We start from the raw sequence: 23,800 nt of genomic DNA on the forward strand, positions 1-23,800 counted from the left end.
GTTTCAACATGAATAAGTTTCAAATACATAATATTAAGTTGAAAAAGCAAGTTGGTAAATGGCACACAGTATAATACCATTAATTTAAAGATGCAAAATAATATGGTTTACCCATAATAGTGTATGTGCACATGTACACCCACATACACACACACACACACATAAAGTAAAGGTAGAAACATATGCAGGGGAATTGAAACCACCAAAATCAAGACAGACTGAGGAGACAGGGAAAGAAGGGTTTTGGAAGATAAATGGAAGACTTCAAGTGAATCTATAGTTCCGTTTAAAAATTCTGAAGCAAAAATAAGAAATACTCAGTTTGATCTCTTCTAGGTATTAGGTACCTAATGTTTTTCTCAGTTCTCCATTGTTTTTTGTTTGTTTGTTTTTGTTTTTTTGAGATGGAGTCTCACTCTGTTGCCCATGCTGGAGTGCAGTGGTGCAATATCAGCTCACTGCAACTTCCGCCTCCCAGGTTCAAGCGATTCTCCTGCCTCAGCCTCCTGAGTAGCTGGGATTACAGGCGAGTGCCATCATGCCCAGCTAAGTTTTGTATTTTTAGTAGAGACGGAGTTTCACCATGTTGGCCAGGCTGGTCTCAGATTCCTGACCTCAGGTGATCCCCCTGCCTCATCTGCCCAAAGTGCTGAGATTACAGGTGTGAGCCACAGCGCCAGGCCCTGTTGTTTCTTATCTCTATGCTTAAGATAATTAAAAAAAAAATTTCAGGCATATGCAAAGGCAAAAAGAATGTGAGTAAAGTAATTTTTAAAGAGAAGAGATGTAAAAGGAGTAGAGTTCAGTTTCCTCATCCAAGGACAAATTGGACAAGAAGATCCCAAAAAGCCTTTCTATCTCTGACATCTACTGATCTCTAAAGAGTAATTTGATGTTTGCACCTACATCGTAGTGTGACTAATAGCAATAATATTGATAATGTAGTCCTTGAGAATAAATTTCTCCAACAAACAGAGTGCTTTATATCTAAGGACTCATCATCCCTACACAGAAGATAGGATGTATTATTCCATTTTATAGATGAAGAAATTGAGGCATACAAGAGTGTTATTTATTGAGAAATTAAGCTCACAGAAAATCTTTAAAAATCCTGATTACAAAATTTTAAGGGCGGGGAGTGGATAATGAAAAGGAATAAATATAATTATTCATTTAAATTTCAACAGTCTTGAAGGCCATGCCCTTCATATTAAATCTATCTGATATTCACATTTACTGATTCATTCATTCATTCATTCATTCATGTATTCCTTAAACAAATTACTGTCTTTATTAAGTGGCAGAAGCTATGCTAGGACTGTAACTATGAAATCAAATAAGACATGGTCACTGCCTTCAAATAGTTTTACTGGGGGTGAAATCTAGATAAACAAAATCTCCAGTAAACTCTGGTGATGAGTTATGGTAGAGCTATATATGTACTGAGGGGGAATATAGAGTTGAAGGGGACTGGGGCGTGGATTGTTGTGTTTGTGTTACAAGTGCAAAACAAGAAAACCTAATAGTGTTACCTGGTATAAGTGTTCCTGAAAAGTTTCAGAGGTATTCTGTCTCCTTTTTGTAAATCAGTAATATGGAAACAGCATATCTTGAAAACTGAAAATTAACATTCAATTTTCATAGATAAACAGAGAATTGTTTATGAATTTAAAAAAAGGACAATGCAGCCACAACCAGAAAGTTCTTTAATTTTTGTGTTTACTGTGATATAATTTTTCAAAGTATGTAGTCTTAAGCTTCTTGAAGCCAAATGAATAACCTCCTGGAAGATTAAACATGCATAACTATTAACATATAGTAATATTTCTAAAGCTTTTTTATCCTTATTAACAAATGTATCTGTAGAAGTCAGAGAAATAGTAGCCTCCCCGGAGCAAAACATTTCTAACAATTAGATATCTTTTGTGAGAAGCCTAGAAAAGGTATGACCAATTGCTTTCTTGGATTAAACTGATGGTTCTAAATGAAAAACAAATTAGGTGCAGATGTTCAGTATATTGAGATTAATTTTATTCTCATGGGTACCATTTCTTCAGTTTCTTGGACTAACAGTAATTTGTTTCCAGAGAAGTGAACACGTGCCAAAATAACTAAGCCAAGCAGCACAGTTCAATAAGTTTTTCCACACGCATATATATTTTTAAAGTAGATAAATGTTTCCAATAAACAAAAGGTCTCGCATTTGTATTAGTAATGACTTTCTATAAAAGTAAAATAAAATTCATTCAACCAAGATATGTCAGAACCTACTAGATTCAGAGAGATTCAAAAACAAACAAAAAGAGCTACTTGCCTGGAGCTCCAGCCTAGTAGAAAAGAGACAAGTAAGCAATAATTACAATATAAGGTAATGGGGCTCTAATAGAGATGTGAGCAAAATGCTTTGGGAATATGAGCTTTTCCCACTAATGAACCCAAGAAAAGATAACATAATATAGTTCACTATCATACACACACAAAAACTAGAAACATAATAAATAATGTATAAACGGTCTTCTCATGTCAATAATAACAAAGACTATATATTATGGCCATAGATATTTTATAAAACACTTATGTATTACAAGGTAGATCAATCAGCTTTAATTATCATTTAATATCTTCATCCATGATCTTTGTAAGCAACTTAAGAGCAGGAATCATGTTGTTCACCTTTGTGTTCCAAGGCCTAACACGATGCCTGTTACATAATAGTTTTAACACATGTTGAATGAATGAAGGTATACACATACACATGAGTGTTCATGATTACATAAATAGCACATTTCTGCTTTCATGGATACCAGAATTAAGTGGGACAGACAATACTTGGAAAGGATATTTGATATCCAATATATCAGAAGGTTCACTAAACAAAGGGAAATGAAGTTTAATAGGGATGGGTACTGAGAGCACCTATCTATAAGCTAACATATGTGATTCACTTTTTTCATATTCTCTCTAGTTGTATAATCATGACTACATAGTAGATATTCAATAAATGCTTGTTGAATGAACACTTCTACCTCCATAATATATCTCTTAAACCCAATTCCTCTCTATTGGCCTGAACTATAATAGCAATCTATGTATCTCCACTCTTTCTCTTCCAAAGTAGCTTTAGTTGCCATATTATTCCCCCTAAAATACACTGATCATGTAACTTTTATTTTCAAATTTCCCTAAGCCTCCCTAGTGTTAAGGATCCCTCATTTAAAAAAAAAGAAATGCATAGGGAGTTCATAGTACAAAAGCCTGGAACTGACACAGAGCAGATACTAAATGGCCAAAAATTAATGAACTAGGTTGTGTTGGGAAAATTTGTTATCCATATGCTTTAAAATGAGAATGGATCCCTACACAAAAATCAATGTGTTATGTATTAAGAGATTTAAACATAAAAGAAAATATAGGATAATTAAAAATAATCTCTACTCAGCTCTCTAGTCTCCCAGCTGTTGTTTAATACTAGGTTTCTTAGAGCACCACCCTATACAAGCACAGTTTAGGAATCTGCTAAAAACTTGTGAGGAATTTGTATCCAGATTCTTGCATTCTTTCTCTGCAATTCCCTCCTCTCCAGGATTTTGACCTTCAAGTTCCACCACTATTATCTCCAAACTCGGCCTCAGTTTCTTCAGCCTGGTAAGGCTGCTGCTTCCTGTTAGGGTTGTATTCTTTTGCATTCCAATTTGGAAAATGCCATAAAGGAAAAGGCCAGGATGAATGTGGTACTCACTTTACGTGTTTTTCTTCTTTGAATGATTGTAGTCTCTTAGATCCTGCCTGTGCTGATTGTTCTCAATGCCTTCAAACAATGTATATAGTATTTTATTCAGTTTTTACAGATTTTTTTGACGGGCAAATTAGTTTAAAATAAGCCATTATGGCCAGAATTGATGCCTAGTTATGAAAGTGTCTTGTTGGTTTCTCATTTTTCTGATTCTTTGTTTTAAAAAAAAAATTTTTTATGTATTTACATTTTTTTTTGAGGCACGGTCTCACTCCAGTCCCCCAGGCTGAAGTGCAGTGGTAGGATCTCTCCTCACTGCAGACTTCGTGGGCTCAAGCGACCCTTCCACCTCAGCCTCCTAAGTAGCTGGGAGTACACATGCTCATGACCATGCCCAACTAATTTGTGTGTGTGTGCGTGTGTGTGTGTGTTTAGTAGAGACAGGGTTTCATCATGTTGCCCAGGCTGGTCTCAAATTCCTGGCCTCAAGTGATCCACCCACCTTGGCCTCACGAAGTCCTAAGATTACAGGTGTGAGCACTGCACCCTGCCAGATTCCTTCTTTTAATTATAATATTAAATAAAATACATATTTTTTTGAGACAGGGTCTCACTTTGTTGTTCAGGCTGGTCTCAAACTCCAGGGCTCAAGCAATCCTTCCGCCTCAGCCTCCCAAGGAGCTAGGACTACAGGTTTGGGCCACTACACCCAGCTAATTTTTTTTGTTTTAAATAAATAGAGTCTCTCTGTGTTGCCCTGGCTGGTCTCAAACTCCTGGCCTCAAAAGAGCCTCTTGCCTAGCCTTTCTAAAGTGCTAAAATTACAGGTGTGAGCCACTGTGCTTGGCTGATTTCTTCTTTCATATCTTTAAACATTCCATCAGTGGTTATTTTACATTGTGTCTCTAATGATGCCAATCCCTGATGTTTTTCATAGACTAAATCTGTTGTTTCTGCTGACTCTCATTCATAGTAAATTGCTCCCTTATGAGTTTGGTGATCTTTCATTGTCAGTGCATGTTTGGTTTATTTAACATGGGAAAATCCTGGAAGTTTAAGGTGAAGATGTTTTCTCTAAAGAGAATTTGTGCTTGTGTCTGTTTGGGGGCAAGGAGTATTACAGCCCTGGGACATATTATCTCCAACTATTCTTTGAAAATTATTTGTAGATCATTTACTATCTTATTCCTGACTGGTATATACTATCTTTGATTTCTGAATGCTGGTGCTTTGTATAAAGCACAAATGAACTAACACAATACCCAGATTTAATTGGACACAAGAGAATACTAAAGAATTATTACTATCCTTTTCGGGGAATTTGGATCCATTACTGCTTTTGGCAAGCATGTAAAAACAAACAGCAACACAGAGAAAGGAAGGAAATGCATAATTATCAGACAATTGAAAGAACATGAAATCTGTTATGAAATCAACTATGTAAATACTGCCATATAAATCATAGTTCTATTTATTCTTCAATATATGAAAAACTTATAATTAAAAAATCAAAGTAGAAACAAAAAAACAAAAGAAAACAATGCATGGTATCTGATGAAAAGATTACAGCTAACATGTCTGGTTGTACATTCCCCTTCTTTCAACCATCTTGGTCATATAATACTTCTACAGTATGTTATACTGTTGGATCATCAACTGAAATCCTCACTTGCTCCACATAATCTATTTGACGTTAAGCTAGGTTCCTTCACTCTACATTTTTGGAGCTGAGTTTTACATCTAAATCAATCATAACGAAAAATCTAAAGGGTATCAAAGTCTTAATTTTGCAACTTTTCCCAATCTAAACTATTTGCTTTTTTATGATAACAAGTTAAATGGAGTTACCTTTCTCGAGTGAATAATTTCATTAGCTGACAAGCCTAAGTGAAAGGTTATAAATACCTGAGCAGTAGTTAAAACTGAGATTGAAAATGAGGGAGATTTTTTAAAAAATTACTATAATAAAAACCAAATTCAAGAGAAGTAACTTTGGAAATAACCTGACAGACCTAACTGAGAAGCGCATATAACTAGCATATTCAGTAGTATAACTTAATGTCAGCCTCTTTTTATGCATTCAACTAACGAAAGGTATTTTTCTAACCCCTTAATTAATTAGCTATATTTGGTTCACATTTTTAAATAGAAAATAACTCTAATAGTTCCCGCTGGATCTAACTCATTTTAATTGCTTTTTATTCAAAAAATACAGAAATCTAAAATAACAAAAAGAAAAATACCAGGCACTGGAAATCTAGTTTATGGACCAAAATTTTATGGAGGAAAAATAGTTTTTAGGTGAATAAATCTTTAACTAAATGTAGAAGCTGCCTATTTTATCTGTTTGATGGGTTTAATCTTAAAAATCTGAGCTCTTAATAATACATTTAAAAATGTGAAATCATTAATATTGGCAACATAGTTTTAGATTTTAAAAAGTTGAAAATATATTCGGAAAATAAATTTATTTTATGCCTCTTAATGCCACATATTTCTTTTTTTTTTTTCTTTTTTTTTTTGAGACAGAGTCTCGCTCTGTCGCCCAGGCTGGAGTGCAGTGGTGCGATCTCGGCTCACTGCAAGCTCCGCCTCCTGGGTTCACGACATTCTCCTGCCTCAGCCTCTCCGAGTAGCTGGGACTACAGGCGCCCGCCACCATGCCCGGCTAATTTTTTTTTTTTGTATTTTTAGTAGAGACGGGGTTTCACCACGGTCTCGATCTCCTGACCTCGTGATCCGCCCACCTTGGCCTCCCAAAGTGCTGGGATTACAAGCGTGAGCCACCGCGCCTGGCCAATGCCACATATTTCAAGACACATTTCAACCTTTTAAATTAAATTTAATTAATTAATTAATTAAGAGACAGGGTCTTGCCCTGTCACTTAGGATGGAGTGCAGTGATGTGAACTCAGTTAACCGCAGCCTCAACCTCCCAGGTTCAAGTGATCCTCCCACCCTAAGCCCCACAAGTAGCTGGGACTGCAGGTGTGCGCCACCATGCCCAGCTAATTTTTTAATTTTTTGTAGAGATGGGGTCTCGCTATGTTGCCCAGGCTGGGATTTCAACTTTTTATAGTAAAAGTAATACTCATTAAGGAAAAAATTTTAAACAGTGAAAAGTAAAAAAATTCCATATATATTCCCCAAATTTAAACCCAACCACTATTAAAATCTTTGAGTATTTCTTTTTGGTCTTTATTTTTTCTCTATATATAGATTGGTAACAGTTTCGTCACATTGTATATATAAATTTGATCACTTTTTTCCCAAAAAACTTTAGATCACAGAATAAATTCTACTGTTTGAGGAACCTGAAATGCAGCTGCTGATAATTATTTGTGCTTTTACTCTCTGCAGCTTAAAGACAGCTTTTAGAGAAAATATATAAAACCTATGAGTCATGCATTTGAGACTTCTTTATTATCTGTCCATTGCATAGTTCCACTAATCAACTAGCAGACATCACACAAAACATTTACTCTTCAAGGAAATTTTACTTCTCACCTTCTGGGCTGCAAGATGGAGGGCTGTTCTCTGGCTATGGTCAGTTTTATTCACATCTGCTCCTGCCTTCAGGAGAGCATCTGCACAATCCAATCTGTCAGCCAACACGCAATACATAAGTGGTGTTCTCCCAAATTGATCTTCTTTGTCTTTAAGAGCAGAGTTTCCTATAAGGATAAGAAACAGATAGTGATATTTGATAATTGTTATTACTAATACAAGTAGAAACTATATTTGCTGTTTATTATCAAGCATTGTGCTAAATGCATTAAATATATCGTCTTATTTTTACTTGTCCTATGAAGTAGATATTACCATTGTCATATTATAGGAAACTGAGGCTCAGAGAAGTTAAGTAACCACTCTATGTTCACACTGAAACTAGGTGGGGCTAGAATTTAAACTGATGACTCAATCATATTATGCTGAACTAACATTTTGAGATACAGAGCTACTTATGTTCCTCCCTCACTCACTCTCGTCTTTTGAAACAAATATTTAATTAATACCAATTGTACACTAGGCATTGTAGTATGTTTTATGAGTGATACAAAAATGAATCACAGGCTAGGTGTGGTGGCTCACGTCTGTAATCCTAGCACTCTGGGAGGCCAAGGTGGGCAGATCACTTGAGGCCAGAAATTCAAGACCGGCCTGACCAACATGGTGAAACCCAGTCTCTACTAAAAATACAAAAATTAGCCAGGCGTGGTGGCGGGCGCCTGTAATCCCAGCTACTCGGGAGGTTGAGACAGGAGAACTGCTTAAACCCGGGAGGCGGAGGTTGTAGTGAACCAAGATTGTGCCATCGCACTCTAGCCTGGACAAAGAGAGTAAAACTCCATCTCAAAAAAAAAAAAAAAGGTCATGGTTGATTTCCCTTTCTAGACAAGATAGAGCAAGTACATAGTATCCACATCCTCCTGCTAATTACAACTAAAATCCCCAGGGCAGAAGGCAAAATAAATGACAGGGCGAGAAGGGGAGGCATCTTGGACCAGGAACTTTGGAACTTGAGAGACAACCTGCTATAAGTTCCCTGAAGCGTTTTCTGTTTGCTTGTTTGCTTTTGCCTCCAATCTATAGTAAATTATGGGCTACAGTAGCCTATAATCCAGAAACACCAAGGTGCACAGATGCCAGATTTCTCAAGAGAAGTCTACTCTCTCTAGTAAAAAGACTGGGAGGCAGGTAACTCTGCTGAGTGAACGATTTGACTATGCTCTACTCAAAACACATACAATAAAAGAAACTGCACCTCTTTTCCCCACTGGACACTATAGAGACTGTTGGGAGGAGCCCTGTCAAACTATCAATGCCCCGAATTAAGCAAAGGATAGCAACGAGGTAGTATTTTACCCCTTTCCAACTAGAGAGTAGGAGTATGGAGAGGACAAAGTTGGAGGAAGTAATCGGTACAAAAAGTCAGGACACTTGAGCAGCCCATGTGTGAAACTGGTCAGAATCAAGATAGCAAAAGCTCTGAGAATTGAACTATAGTTAGATTATTGCCTTGGTTCTAAATGGGTCTGAGCAGCCCAGAGGTGGGGCAAACCAGAAGAGCCCTGCAAGGTATCTGAAAACTAACATGAAATTTGAACCACAAAATCGAAAGAGAATGTTCATTCTAAACCTTGACAGATTGTCCGTTTACTAAAATAAGATATTTAAATAGGATCCAGAGTCTCATAATACAGAAAATGTCAAAGATATAATCCAAAATTATGAAACAACTCAAAAGTTTGGAAAATATTAATTGAAACAAGAAAAGATAATCAACAGGCACTGACACTGTGATGACACAGATATATTAGAATTATATGACAAGAATTTTAAAACAACTCTCATAAAAATGCTCCAACAATCAACTATGAACACTCGTGAAACAAATAGAACATCAGGAATGAAAAAAGAGAAGTAGAATGTAAATATGTGAGAAAAATAATAGACTGTTTTTATCCTCTTTAGTTTTTTTTTTTTTTTTTTTTTTTAATGAGGGTCTCACTGTGTTGCCCAGGCTGGTCTTGAACTCCTGGGCTAAAGCAATCCTCCCTGCCTCAGACTCCTGAGTAGCTGGGGCTACAGTGCATGCCTGGCTTATCCTCTTTAATTTTTAGAGTTATGTTTCAATGATTGAAAGCAAAGATAACCTTTCTGTATGATGTGGTTCTCAGTTTATGTAGAGGTGATTTTTAAGATAACTATATCAAAAAGAAGGGTAAAGGGACCTAATTAGTGATAAGGCTTCTATATTGCACTCGAAGTAGAAAATACAGACTGTGATAAAATAAGTATACATATTCTAATACCTAGAACAATCATACACACACACACACACACACACGCACACACACACACATACACACTCAGAAACAAATAAACAAAAAACCTCCAATGAAAACAAACTATACAAAGAGATTTATTTAAAAACACAATATAGACCCAGCAGGGTGGCTCACGCCTATAATCCCAACATTTTGGGAGGCTGAGGTGGGCAGATCACCTGAGGCCTGCAGTTCAAGACCAGCCTGGCCAACATGGCAAAAACCTGCCTCTACTCAAAATACAAAAATTAGCCGGGTGTGGTGGTGGCACATGCCTGTAATACCAGCTACTTGGGAGGCTGAGGCATGTGAATCACTTGAACCCAGGAGGTGGAGGTTGCAGTGAGCTGAGATTGCACCACTGCACTCCAGCCTGGGTAACAGAACAAAAATCACAATATAAGATACCACTTCACATACACTACGATGGTTATAATAAAAAAAAATACATAATAACAAGTATTAATGAGAATATGGAGAAATCAAAACCCTCATATACTACTGGTGGGAATCTAAAATGGTACAGTCACTTTGGAAAATATTCTGGAAGTTCCTCAAAACATTAAGTAACCATTTGACCCAGCAATTCCACTACCAAGTATGTACCCAAGAGAAATGAAGACATATGTCCACACAAAAACTGGTACACAAATATCCATTGCAGTATTATTCATGATAGCCAAAAGGTGGAAATAATGCAAGTATCCATAAGCTGTCCATCAACTGACGAATGGTTAAACAAAATGTTGTATATCTCTACAGTGGAATATTATTCCGCAAAAGGAATGAAGGTCTAGTATATGCTCAACATGGATGAACCTTGAAAACATTATGCTAAGCAAAAGAAGCCAGTCAAAAAATACCACATATTATGTAATTATATTTATGTGAAATATCTGGCACTGGCATATCTATAGAGACAGAAAGTAGATGAGTAGTTGCCTAGGACTGGGGGTTGGGCACAAATTTGAGGAGTGACAGCCAAAGGGTGAAGGGTTTCTCTGTGGGATAATGAAAGTGTTCTAATATTATTTGTGGTGATGTTTGCCCAACACTGAATATACAAAATCACTCAATTGTATACCTTAAATTTTGAATTGTATGGTATGTGAATTATATCTTAATAGAGCATTATAAAAAGCTCTACCATGTATAAATTAAAATGGAATACTAAAAATATTCAAGAAATGGAAAGGAGGACAAGAACGAAACACAGAAGGAACATACAGTGTTCAACACAATAAACTGGAAATCTTAAATCTTAACATTCATAATTACATTAAATGTAAATGGTGTAAATACATCAATAAAAAGGCTGAGATAAAAAAGAAGACTCGATTAGGCTGGGTGCAGTGGCTCATGCCTGTAATCCCAGCACTTTTGGAGGCCGAGGCAGGCGAATCATGAGGTCAGGAGATCGGGACCATCCTGGCTAACATAGTGAAACCCTGTCTCTACTAAAAAACAGAAAAAATTAGCCAGGCATGGTGGCGGGCACCTGCAGTCCCAGCTACTTGGGAGGCTGAGGCAGGAGAATGGCGTGAACCCAGGAGACGGAGCTTACAGTGAGCCGAAATCGCGCCACTGTGCTCCAGCCTGGGTGACAGAGCAAGACTGTCTCAAAAAAAAAAAAAAAAAGAAACTCACTTAAAATACAATAACATAGGAGGTTAAAAGTAAAAGAATTAGCAAAACTATAATAAATACTAATGAAATGAAAGCTGGAGTTAAGTATATTAATATCTAATAAGGTAAACTTTAGAGAAAAGACAATTACCAGAAACAAATAGAGATATTATATAACAATAAAAGGGTCAATTCACCAAGAATACATAAAATTCCTAAATGTATACATACTAAATCACAGAGCTTCAAGATACAGGCAGCAAAAACTGATAGAATAGAAAGAAACACTTGAAAACACAATTATAATTGGTAACTTCAACACTCTTCTCTCAATAATTGCTAGAACCACTAAAATGAAAATCAGCAAGGACACAGAAGAACTGAACACCAAAATAAAGCAACAGGATCCAACTGGTATTTATTTAACACTTCATCTAATGACAGTCAGAAATACAATCTTTCAAAACACCCATGGGACCTTGACCAAAATATACAATATACTGGGTCATAAATGAACACTAACAGATTTAAAGAACTGAAGTCATACAAAGTGTATTATCAGATGACAGTATAATTAAACTAAGAAATCAATAACAGAATGATAACAAGAAATAACAAAATATTTAAGATAATCCATGGGTTAAAGAGAAAATCTCAAAGGAAATTAAAAAGCATAATTAAATGAATAAAAACATATTGTTGTAAGGTTCTTGCACCACACGTGAGGGAAGCTTAGAAGGAAATACATAGTAATGAATGCTTTCAATTAGAATAGAAGAATAGTTTCAAATCAATTATCTATGCTTCTACCTTGGGACACTAAAACAGAGAGCAAATTTAACCCAAAACAAGCAGAAGGAAGTACATAAGAAAAATAAGAAGAGAGCAATTACATTAAAATCAGAAGAAAATAGAGAAAATCAACGAAGCTAAAAGTTGGTTCTTGGAAAATTAAATTAATAAATCTCTAATCAGATTGATCATTAAAAACAGAGCAGACACAAATTCCCAATATCAAGAACGACATCTCTACAAAGCCTGCAGATATTAAAAGGCAAATAAGAGAATGTCATAAGCTATAAACTCACAATTCAAGTGAAATGGATAAATTCCTTGAAAGATATACTCCTTCAAAGTCCACTTAAGATACAGATACTCTCAACAGTACTTGTGGTAGGATAATTCTAAGATGGCATCCAAGACTTCCAGCCCCTGGTATACATGCCCTGTATGATCCCCTCCTCCTGAGTGTGGGCAGAACTATGATGTCACTCCCACGATTAGGTTTTGTTATGTGGCAAATATGAAGGAATTTTGCAGATGTAATTAAGTCTCTTAATCATTTAACTTCAAGTTAATCAAGAGAGATTAGTTTGGGTTGCTTTCACCTAATCAGGTGAGTCTTTCAAAAGAGTGTCTAGAGATCCGAGGTAGAAATTGTAGAGATTTGAAGCAGCAGAGACACTTTCCTGCTGGCCTTGGAGAAGCAAACTGCCATGAATTTTAAAATTGTACAAAAAAAACTGTAGTCAACTCGTTCATCACTATTTGTTGGAGTTTGGGTTTTCAGGCTGTTTCTGGGCTATGCAGTTCTTTCCGGGGTACCTTGTAGCAATTTGAGAATTCAGCAACACATTCTGCTGGGACTAAAGATCCAGAAGGAGCTTAAAGCTATGACTAGACCATTGATTGACTCATCACAAATGTGCACCTTGATCCCAGAGTCTTCACAAATGCTCACCAAAGAAAGATTCCCAGGATGATTCAGAGGCCTCTCATAACCTGCTCCAAAACATTAATAAAGAATCTTGATAACTTGATTCTTCACCCAGGTACCAAATTCCCTTCCCCTCCACCAGAAGGTTCACCCCAACAACAGGATAGAAAAGCAAAGACCTTCCAGGACATCAGAGATGGTTTGCCTTACAGGACAAGAGGAAAAAGGACATCGTTATTTGTGGAAAGAAAGGATGGTAAAACTGAGATACCTGTTACTCAACAGATTTTTCTCAGCTTAAACGAGAGCTAACAAATATTGGGCCTAAGATGGTTCAGAATGAATCAAGAATTGAACCATTCAAATGTGGCTGCAGTTTCCACATGTATCATAGATGGGATCCTTCTGAGAATGCTAGAATAGGAAATTATGACAATGAGCTGATTTAGTCATAAACTTTATTCTTGTACTTTTCTTTCTTGCTGGCAAATTTATGCAGCAGTCTGTGCTAGGATAGACTGTATACCAATAATAACCTATGATGAGTGATGGCTTTTTCTTCTTGTATCTTTTCCTTCTTACCTTGATAGCAGTAATTTATAAGGAACCTGTGTAAGTTTGAATGTATCTGAATAACTTGAATATACTTTAGCTCTACTTTTTTATTTTAACCCAAAGCAGCACCAATAAGTCCGAATTATTCTCACGTGCTGGGATTAGAGGCATAAGCCACCACACAGGGCTCCCATATGTTTTAGAACCTAAGTCGGTGAGATGAATCCCAACATCTAGAATTTGAAGCGAGATAACTTGTGGGAAAAGAATGAAAAGAAAACATTGAGTAGTTGGATTAGAGCATAACTAATTAGATTTTCTGGTTTTTAAAAATTTGAATTATATTAAAAGGAAATTCCAACATGCTATTTTTTCAATTTTCAGTAACAAATAAATGTGCATATAGAGAAACAATAAAGTTGACATATTTAAGTACTTTTTAAAAAGTGAATTCTGGACCAGGTGCAGTGGCTCACACCTGTAATCCCAACACTTTCGAAGGCTGAGGCAGGCAGATCACCAGATCAGGAGATCGAGACCATCCTGGCTAACACGGTGAAACCCCATCTCTACTAAAAAATACAAAAAAATCAGCCAGGTGTGGCGGCGGGCGCCTGTAGTCCCAGCTACTCGGGAGCCTGAGGCAGGACAATGTCATGAACCTGGGAGGCAGAGCTTGCAGTGAAGCCGAGATTGCAGCACTGCACTCGAGCCTGGGTGACAGAGACTCTGTCTCAAAAAAAAAGAATTCTGCCAATGTGCAGTGGGGAGAGAATCCTAAATCTCAGACGAGACCTTAGCCCTGGCTGATGCCTTGACTGCAGTCTTGTGACACCACGAGCAAAAGCCTCAGCTTGAGCAGTGTCTAGATTCCTGACATACAGAAACTGTGAAGCAATAAATGTTTGTTGTTTGTAAGCTAAGTTTGTGTTAATTTGTTACACAGTAATAAAAACCTAATATAGTACTTTATTAAAAAATTAAATTCATAGTTAATACCCACTATAAGGTACTACTAAGAATAATTTGTTAAAAACTTCCCAGAGCAATCTTTGTAGAAATGAAATATGCAGTTTTAAAATTGTTATGGAAAGGCAAAAGAAATAGAAGAATAAAAAGTTTTTGAAAAAAAGAACAAAGTTGAAGAACTCACATTGTATGGTATCAAGGCATATTGTAAACCCACAGTAATGAAGAGAATGTGGTAGTGGCAAAGAAATAGACTCATAGACCAATAGAACAGATTTGAGAGTATGTAAATAGACACACACAGACATGATCAACTGACTCTGACAAAGATGCAAAGGCAAACCAATAGATAATCTTTTAAATAAATGGTGCTGGAAAGGCCAGGCATGGTGGCTCATGCCTGTAATCTAAGCATTTTGGGAAGCCAAGGTGGGTGGATCACCTGAGGTCAGGAGTTCGAGACCAGCGTGGTCAACATGGTGAAACCCCATCTCTACTAAAAGTACAAAAATTAGCCAGGTGTGGTGGTGGACACCTGTAATTCCAGCTACTCAGGAGACTGAGGCAGGAGAATCGCTTGAACCTGGGAGGCAGAGGTTGCAGTGAGCCGAGATCATGCCACTGCACTCCAGCCTGGGCAACAGGAGTGAATAATAATAATAATAATAATAATAATAATAATAATAATAAATGGTGCTGGAAAAATTTGGCATTCATATACAAAAACAAAAACATATACAAAAACAAAAACAAACCCAAAGCTTTCAACCTATATTTTGTATGTTACTCAGTTCAAGCTACTATAACAAAGTACCATAGCCTGGGAGGCTTATAAAAAACAAAAATTGGGGCTGGGTGTGGTGGCTCATGCCTGTAATCCCAGCACTTTGAGAGGCTGAGGCGGGCGGATCACTTGAGGCCAGGAGTTCGAGACCAGTCTGGCCAACATGGTGAAACCCCGTCTCTACCAAAAATACAAAAATTAGCAAGGTGTGGTGGCGGGCATCTGTAATCCCAGCTACACAGGAGGTTGAGCCAAGAGAATTGCTTGATGGAGGTGGAGGTTGCAGTGAGCTGAGATATTGCCACTGCACTCCAGCCTGGGCAACGAAGTGAGACTCTGTCTCAACAACAACAACAACAACAAAAAAAATTGGCTGGGAATGGTGACTCCTGCCTGTAATCCCAGCACTTTGGGAGGCTGAGGCAGGAGGATCACGTGAGGCCAGGGGTTCAAGACCAGCATGGCCAACATAGCAAGACCCCATATCTAGAAAAAAAAAAAAAAGAAAAAATCTGTCTTAGTGGTATGCACCTGTGCCTAGCAGTTCTGGAGGCTAGAAGTCTGAGATCAGGATGCCAGCATGATCAGGTTCTGGTGAGGCCTCTCTTCTGAGTTGCAGACTGCTGACTTCTGATATCCTCACATGAAAAAGAGGGCTTGAGAGCTTTCTGGGGTTCCTTTTATAAGGGTGTTAATTCCATTCGGGAGGGCTGAACCCTCATGACTTAAATTATCTCCCGAAGGCCCCATCTCCTAATATCATCACATTGAGGGTTAGGGTTTCAAACATGAGAATTTTGGAGGAATACAAATATTCAGTCCATAATAGCACCATATATAAAAATTACCCCAAAATGGATAATAGACTTAAATCTAAAACCTATAACTGCTTCTTCTCCGAGAAAACACCAAATGGCTGATAATGCCCGTGCAGCGGGAGGTGGGGGCGGAGGCCCTGGTGGCCCTGGTAGCCCTGGGATAGGGAACCGCGGTGGCTTCCACGGAGGTTTCTGCGGTGGCATCCGGGGCCGAGGTCGCGGCCATGGATGGGGCCTGGGCTGAGGCCGTGGAGCTCGTGGAGGAAAGGCCGAGGATAAGGAGTGGATGCCTGTCACCAAGCTGGGCCACTTGGTCAAGGACATGAAGATCAAGTCCCTGGAGGAAATCTCTCTCTTCTCCCTGCCCATTAATGAATCTGAGATCATTGACTTTTTCCTAGGGGCCTCTCTCAAGGACGAGGTTTTGAAGGTTACGCCGGTGCAGAAGCAGACACGTGCTGGCCAGAGCACCAGGTTCAAGGCATTTGTTGCTACTGGGGACTACAATGGCCACGTCGGTCTGGGTGTTAAGTGCTCCAAGGAGGTGGCCACCACCATCCGTGAGGCCATCATCCTGGCCAAGCTCTCCATTGTCCCCGTGCACAGAGGCTACTGGGGGAACAAGATCAGCAAGCCCCACACCATCCCTTGCAAGGCGACAGGTCGCTGCGGCTCTGTGCTGGTGCGCCTCATCCCTGCACCCAGGGGCACTGGCATCGTCGCGACGCCTGTGCCCAAGAAGCTGCTCATGATGGCTGGAATCGATGACTGCTACACCTCAGCTCGGGGCTGCACTGCCACCCTGGGCAACTTCGCCAAGGCCACCTTTGATGCCATCTCTAAGACCTACAGCTACCTGACCCCCGACCTCAGGAAGGAGACTGTATTTACCAAGTCTCCCTATCAGGAATTCACTGACCAACTCGTCAAGACCCATACCAGAGTCTCCATGCAGTGGACCCAGGCTCCAGCTGTGGCTACAACATAGGGTTTTATACAAGAAAAATAAAGTGAATAAAGCCTGTTAAAAAAATAAAAAATAAATAAAACCTATAACTATATAAAACTTTTAGAAGCAATTGAAGGTGAAAATCATCATGATTTTGTGTTAGGCAGAGATTTCTTAGATATGATACAAAAGAATAATCCATAAAAATTAATAAATTAGATTTCATCCAAATAAAGAAATTGTGTTTGAAAACACAATTAAGAAAAATTTTTAAAAAGCCACAAATTGGGAGGAAATATTTGCAAAACACATATTTGATAAGGCCTTTTATTCTAGAATAAATAAAAACTTTTACAATAGAATAATAAGATGGATAATGAAACTTAGGCTGGGTGCAGCGGCTCACATCTGTAATCCCAGCACTTTGGGAGGCAGAGGCGGGTAGATTGCTTGAGTCTAGGAGTTTGAGACCAGCCTAGGCAACATGGCAAAACCCCATCTCTACTAAAAATATAAAAATTAGCCAGGTGCAGTGGCTGGACTCATGCCTGTAATCCCGGCTACTTAGGAGGCTGAGGCATGAGAATCACTTAAACCCAGGAGGCGGAGGTTGCAGGGAGCCGAGATTGCACCACTGCACTCCAGCTTAGGTGACAGAGTATGACCCTGTCTTAAAAAAAAAAAAAAAAAAAGAAATTAAAAGCCAACAGACACATGAAAAAATGCTCATCACCACTGGCCATCAGAGAAATGCAAATCAAAACCACAATGAGATACCATCTCACACCAGTTAGAATGGCCATCATTAAAAAGTCAGGAAACAACAGGTGCTGGAGAGGATGTGGAGAAATAGGAACACTTTTACACTGTTGGTGGGACTGTAAACTAGTTCAACCATTGTGGAAGTCAGTGTGGCGATTCCTCAGGGATCTAGAACTAGAAATACCATTTGACCCAGCCATCCCATTACTGGGTATATACCCAAAGGAATATAAATCATGCTGCTATAAAGACACATGGACACGTATGTTTACTGCGGCACTACTCACAATAGCAAAGACTTGGAACCAACCCAAATGTCCAACAATGATAGACCAGATTAAGAAAATGTGGCACATATACACCATGGAATACTATGCAGCCATAAAAAATGATGAGTTCATGTCCTTTGTAGGGACATGGATGAAGCTGGAAACCATCATTCTCAACAAAGACAAAAAACTAAACACCGCATGTTCTCACTCATAGGTAGGAATTGAACAATGAGAACATATGGACATGGGAAGGGGAACATCACACACCGGGACCTGTTGTGGGGTCGGGGGAGGGGGAAGGGATAGCATTAGGAGACATACCTAATGTAAATGACGAGTTAATGGGTGCAGCACACCAAGATGGCACGTGTATACATATGTAACAAACCTGCACGTTGTGCACATGTACCCTAGAACTTAAAGTATAATAAAAAAAAAATACAAAAAATAAAAATAAAATAAAGAGAAATTAAAAGGTGGCCAAAAGGTTTTAATAGACATTTCACTAAATAAGCACATGAAAAGACTCTCAACATCATTAATACACAGGGAAATGTAAACTTAACCTATAATGCGATACCACTGCACATCTATTAGAATGGCTAAAATGAAAACAATCAAAAGCAAACTTCACAATACCAAATGCTGTTAACGATGTAGAACCTAGTTGTAGAACTATTAATAGAACTCTCAGCCATTGTTGGTAGAAATGCAAAATGGTATAGCTACTATTAAAACTGTAGCCTAATAATTATGGCCTAATAATTTTTCACCTAAGTGTTTACTAAAGAGAAATAAAAGCATGAAAGTTTAAGTTAATATAAAAACTTGTATGTGAATATTTATGGCAGCTTTATTCATAATTGCTAAACACTAGAAACATCCCAATTGTCCCTCAACTGGAAAATGAGAAAATAATCTGCAGTACATCCATACAATGGAATATAGCTCACTAATAAAAAGCAATGAACTACTGATCCACTCAACAACATGGAAAATTCTCAAATGCCTTATGTCAAGTGAAAGAAATCCACTTCACCAGGCACAGTGGCTCACGCCCATAATCCCAGCACTTTGGGAGGCTGAGAGGGGGAAGATCCCTTGAAGCCTGGAGTTTGAGACTAGCCTGGGCAACATGGCAAAACCCCATCTCTACAAAACACACACACACACACACACACACACACACACACACACACACACACACACACTCTTAGCTGTGCGTGGTGGAACATGCCTGTAGTCCCAGCTACTCAGGAGGCTGAGGTGGGAGGATCGCTTGAGTCTGGGAGGTCCAGGCTGCAGTGAGTCATGATTGTACTACTGCACTCCAGCCTGGGAGACAAAGTGAGACTGTTTCAAAAAAAAGAAAGAAAGAAAGAAAGAAAGAAAGAAAGAAAGAAAGAAAGAAAGAAAGAAAGAAAGAAAGAAAGAAAGAAAGAAAGAAAGAAAGAAAGAAAGAAAGAAATCTCCTTCAAAGGGTATATATATCATGTGACACATTGGCATAGGATTGTGGAGAAGTTAAAACTATAGAGACAGAAAACAGACTAGTGGTTACCAGGGACTGGAATATGTGGAATGTGGGGAGAAACTGGCTATAAAAGGACACAGTTCTAACATTTTGGGGCATGATAGAATTGTTCTATATCTTGATGGTCATGGTGATGACATGATTCTATATTTGTCAAAATTAAATAACTGTATATGAACAAGGGTGAAATTTACTGTACTATATACCTCAATAAATTTTAGTTAAAAACAATAACTACAAAAGATGTCATGGCTCCAGCCATGTACTGTAAGTGAAAAAAATGTTGCCACTTTTGTTACAGATAATCATCAAGTATTCATCTCTTACTAGCTGACGGTAATTACATCTGGGTTGAACAAGAGGGAAGTCAGTTACTTCTAAGGCATCTTGGCCTGAACTGTGCTAATGGAGGAAGTGTGTAGGCAAAATAAAGTGTTTTCTTTGGAAAATAGAATGTTAGAAATGTCAATGGGTACAGTTAGATATAAGGAATAAGTTTTGGTGTTCTATTGCACAGTAGGGTGACTATAGTTAACAATACTGTATTGCATATTTCAAAATAGCTAGAATTTTGAATGCTCTCACCACAGAGAAATGATAAATGTTTGAGTTAATGCATATGCTAAATACCATCATTTGATCATTACACAATGTATACATGTATTATAACATCACACTCTAACCCCATAAACACATACAATCAGTATGTATCAATTAAAACTAAAAAACAAACAAACAAAAAAGACACCAGATAAATGCCTGGGTTGTTTTGGGCATGAAACTAAGCTACTGTTTTAGTTTGAAATACTTCAACATATATTTTAATCTTGGACACGCTGGGACCCAGAAAGACTTCCTAGCTTTTCAGCAATTTACTTCGCTGGTAAAAAGCAAGAAAGGTCATTGCTCTGGAAATCTGAAAGAGCCTTACAGATGTATTCAGGTTGTGTATAACTCCTAGAGGAGGCAGATACTCTTTTTCAGAACTTTTTTGAAGATGGATTTTGCACTGGATTCAACACATCTGATAACAGAAGCCCTTATGCACAAGGTTCTGTGTAGTACAACAGTATATTCTTTGTACTAAAGCCTTCAGTATCTAATCTAGAAGATTCCAAAGATTCTATCACTATATTTATAGATAAAGATTTATTTAAACTGAAATTCATTAACAGAACTAAAATGTAGTACAACAGCATGTTCCTTTTATCAGTTTGAGTCCTTTTGGAATCAAAGTGACACTTATAGAGAATATGCCATAACGAGACTAGTCTCTAGTTGTCTTTCATGATTAAAGGGTAGTCTCTACTGGCATCTTGTTAGGTTAAGCAAAGATAGTAGTAGCTAGTATTAGTAAGATAACAGTAATTCATTTACACTTTCTGCCTAGAGAGACATTCCCCCTTAGAAGCTTTAGTAAGGGAGAGGATTAGGAACTATGGTCACAAGAATAAGTGCTGAGAAACAGAGGCTATCTCACATTCTGGGATAATCCTAACTTGAGTTTGTCCAACCTGTGGCCTGTGGGCCACATGTAGCCCAGGAAGGCTTTTAATGCTGCCCAACACAAATTCATAATTTTTCTTAAAACATTATGAGATTTTTTTTGTGTGATTTTTTTTTTTTTTTTAGCTCATCAGCTATTGTTAGTGTTAGTGTATTTTATGTGTAGCCCAAGACAATTCTTCTTCCAATACCCAGGAAAGCCAAAAGCTTGAACACCCCTGTCCTAACTGATTAGGCTCCTCAGGGCCAAAGCAGAGTCAGCATCATGAGGTTAATAGGCAACTCACCTTGTAGGACACAGAACTTTAGGTCAATCCCGTCCTCTCCCTAAGTCTTATGTAAGATACAGGGAACTTCAAGCCTTCTCTTTGTTCCCTGACATACCTTGTTTCTGTGTAACCGATATATGTATTTCCCAGAAGAAGTTATTGGGTTATGTCACCACGATCCAATATTTTGTGCCTATAAGGCAAAATTTGTCTGTTTGAGGAAATTTTAAGTATATATCCCCTGGCTGGGCATGGTGGCTCATGCTTGTAATCCCAGCACTTTGGGAGGCTGAGGCGGGTGGATCACCTGAGGTCAGGAGTTCGAGACCAGTCTGAACAACATGGCAAAACCCTGTCTCTACTAAAACTACAAAAATTAGCTGAGCATGGTGGCATCTACCTGTAGTCCCAGGTACTTGGGAGGCTGAAGCAGGAGAATCACTTGAACCCGGAAGGCAGAGATTGCACCACTGCACTCCAGCCTGGGTGACAGAGTGAGACTCTGTCTCAAAAAAAAAAAAAAAGAAAGAAAGTATATATCCCCTAAATGATTAGAAAAAGCAGCATTCAACCTCACTTAGGTCCTGTCTTGAGTAGCTCTAGGGGGACAGTGGCTTCATGGCTAGTTTCTGAATAATGAGGGTACCATTAGGTTCTGGGCTTCCTGGCCAGTAACTGAGCGAGGTCTGTGCCTTTATCTATCCACCCTACTCTCTTCCTTAGTTTCCCCACTTATAACATTCAGCTAATACTTGTCCAGTCTACACCATAACTTGTTTGATGATCCAATAAAATAATGTATTGTTTGGAAATATTTGGTAATTGTAACATGTTGTACAAACGTAGAGCTTATGATGTAAACTAATATTCGCTGGACAGCAGTGCATTTAAATTTGCATTCCTGTCAGGAACAGTTAATATAGAAAGCAGCTGGCTACTGTGCTGTGTTGTGCTAATTATTCTGGCAACTGTGGAGATGGCCTCTAATCCATGACCAATTGGTGCTTGCTCAACTGGGGCTGGCGTTCTGCATGTGCTCTGTCTCAACACAGTCCAGAAAGCTGAGCTGCAAGCATGACTGGAAAGCCACTGCTCTACCGCATTCAGTTATTTTAAGGCTTGTTGAAGCATAAGAGTATGTATGGTTAATGGGCTGGTATGTGCAGAAACCAGAGCGCCAACTCTAGCAGTTAGAGGAAATGACTGTCACTTGCAGTTATAGTTGTGCTAGTCCGCACAATAGCTACAGCAACACAATGCCCAATACAAGTAACAAGAGTAGTCTGTATTTATATCTTATTTGCTTGTTCTAAAATGTTATATTTGCATGGCATCCAAGATGTATTTATTTCATCTGATTTCACCCACTTCTTACTTTACATATTTTATACTGTTACAATCTTGGGAAGGCATTTTGCTGTCATTAAAAAATCTCTGCTTATTGTTATAGAGTGACAACATGGGAACGATGGAAAGAACATAGGATTTATCATCAAATAACTTGGTTTGAAGCTCAATTTTGCCAGGTATTAACTGCGCGACTAAATTTCTCAGCTTCTGAGTCTCAGTGTCCTAACATGCAAAATGAGAATAATAACATGAGACATACTGTATTTTGAGAGGACTTGAGATTTTATAAAATATTTCTATAACTTATAATTTGTGCAGGTATCTTAAAATATCATTTTCACTCACTGCTATTTCAAGATTATCATAGCTGTAAGACTTGCCCCTACACCTTGCTATTTAATACGTTCATAAAAAATTATGGCAGAATATTGCTATGTCTCAATTTAAAAATATTTGCTATTTCAATATAACTGGTTTCATTTTTAATCCTCTATATTGCATTTCAGCTCTTAAAAAAAAAAATATATATATATATATATATGTATATATTTTTTTTTTTTTTTTCTGAGGAGTCCAGAAGCTTACCAGATTGCCAGAAGGGCCCACAGCACAAAAATGTTAAGAAAAATCCCATCTAGATAATCATTCATTTCATCATTCAAGGTTCACACCTAATCGGTTCTTTCTTTCTTATCTTTCTCATTCCTATTTATTTATAGATATGAAAGTGCACATGTGTACAAAAATATCTACCCATACATTGAGGTCCCATACTTTAGCAGTTAAAAGAATGGACTCTGGAATCAGACTTCTTGGCTTTAATCTCAGTTCTGATACTTCTTAGACAAGTTACTTAACCTCTCTGCATCTCAATTTCCTTATTTAAAAATGAGGGTAATACTAATACCCCAAACTCTTCATCTTATTTCACTGTTAAATTAAGTTAATGAGTTGCCAAACAATACAGTGGCTGGCACATAAAACATAACTTTATAAATGTTAGCTAATTTTATTACTATTGTTAGTATGGATGCATAAACATGTAAGTATATTTATAAACACATTTGCATATAGGCAAGCATTTTAAAAACATTTAATGACCCTAGCTTTTAAGGTAGGGATTGA

At 37.9% G+C, this 23,800-nt stretch overlaps 1 protein-coding gene and 1 pseudogene across 9 annotated transcripts in view; one reads left to right on the forward strand and one right to left on the reverse strand.

Moving 5' to 3' along the window:
• The window catches only part of INVS (inversin), a 209,583-nt gene that overhangs the window by 175,050 nt on the left and 10,733 nt on the right, over window positions 1–23,800 (reverse strand). For all 9 annotated transcript variants that reach the window (XM_063636163.1, XM_063636162.1, XM_063636166.1 and 6 more), the window contains exon 3: window positions 7,241–7,407. In XM_063636163.1, coding sequence (XP_063492233.1) covers window positions 7,241–7,407 — 167 coding nt within the window. The remainder of the gene's footprint in view (window positions 1–7,240; window positions 7,408–23,800) is intronic.
• On the forward strand, window positions 16,128–17,021 carry LOC129479107 (small ribosomal subunit protein uS5-like; annotated as a pseudogene).

The sequence above is a fragment of the Symphalangus syndactylus genome, chromosome 3 (genome assembly GCF_028878055.3).
Source record: "Symphalangus syndactylus isolate Jambi chromosome 3, NHGRI_mSymSyn1-v2.1_pri, whole genome shotgun sequence".
Classification (NCBI taxonomy): domain Eukaryota; kingdom Metazoa; phylum Chordata; class Mammalia; order Primates; family Hylobatidae; genus Symphalangus; species Symphalangus syndactylus.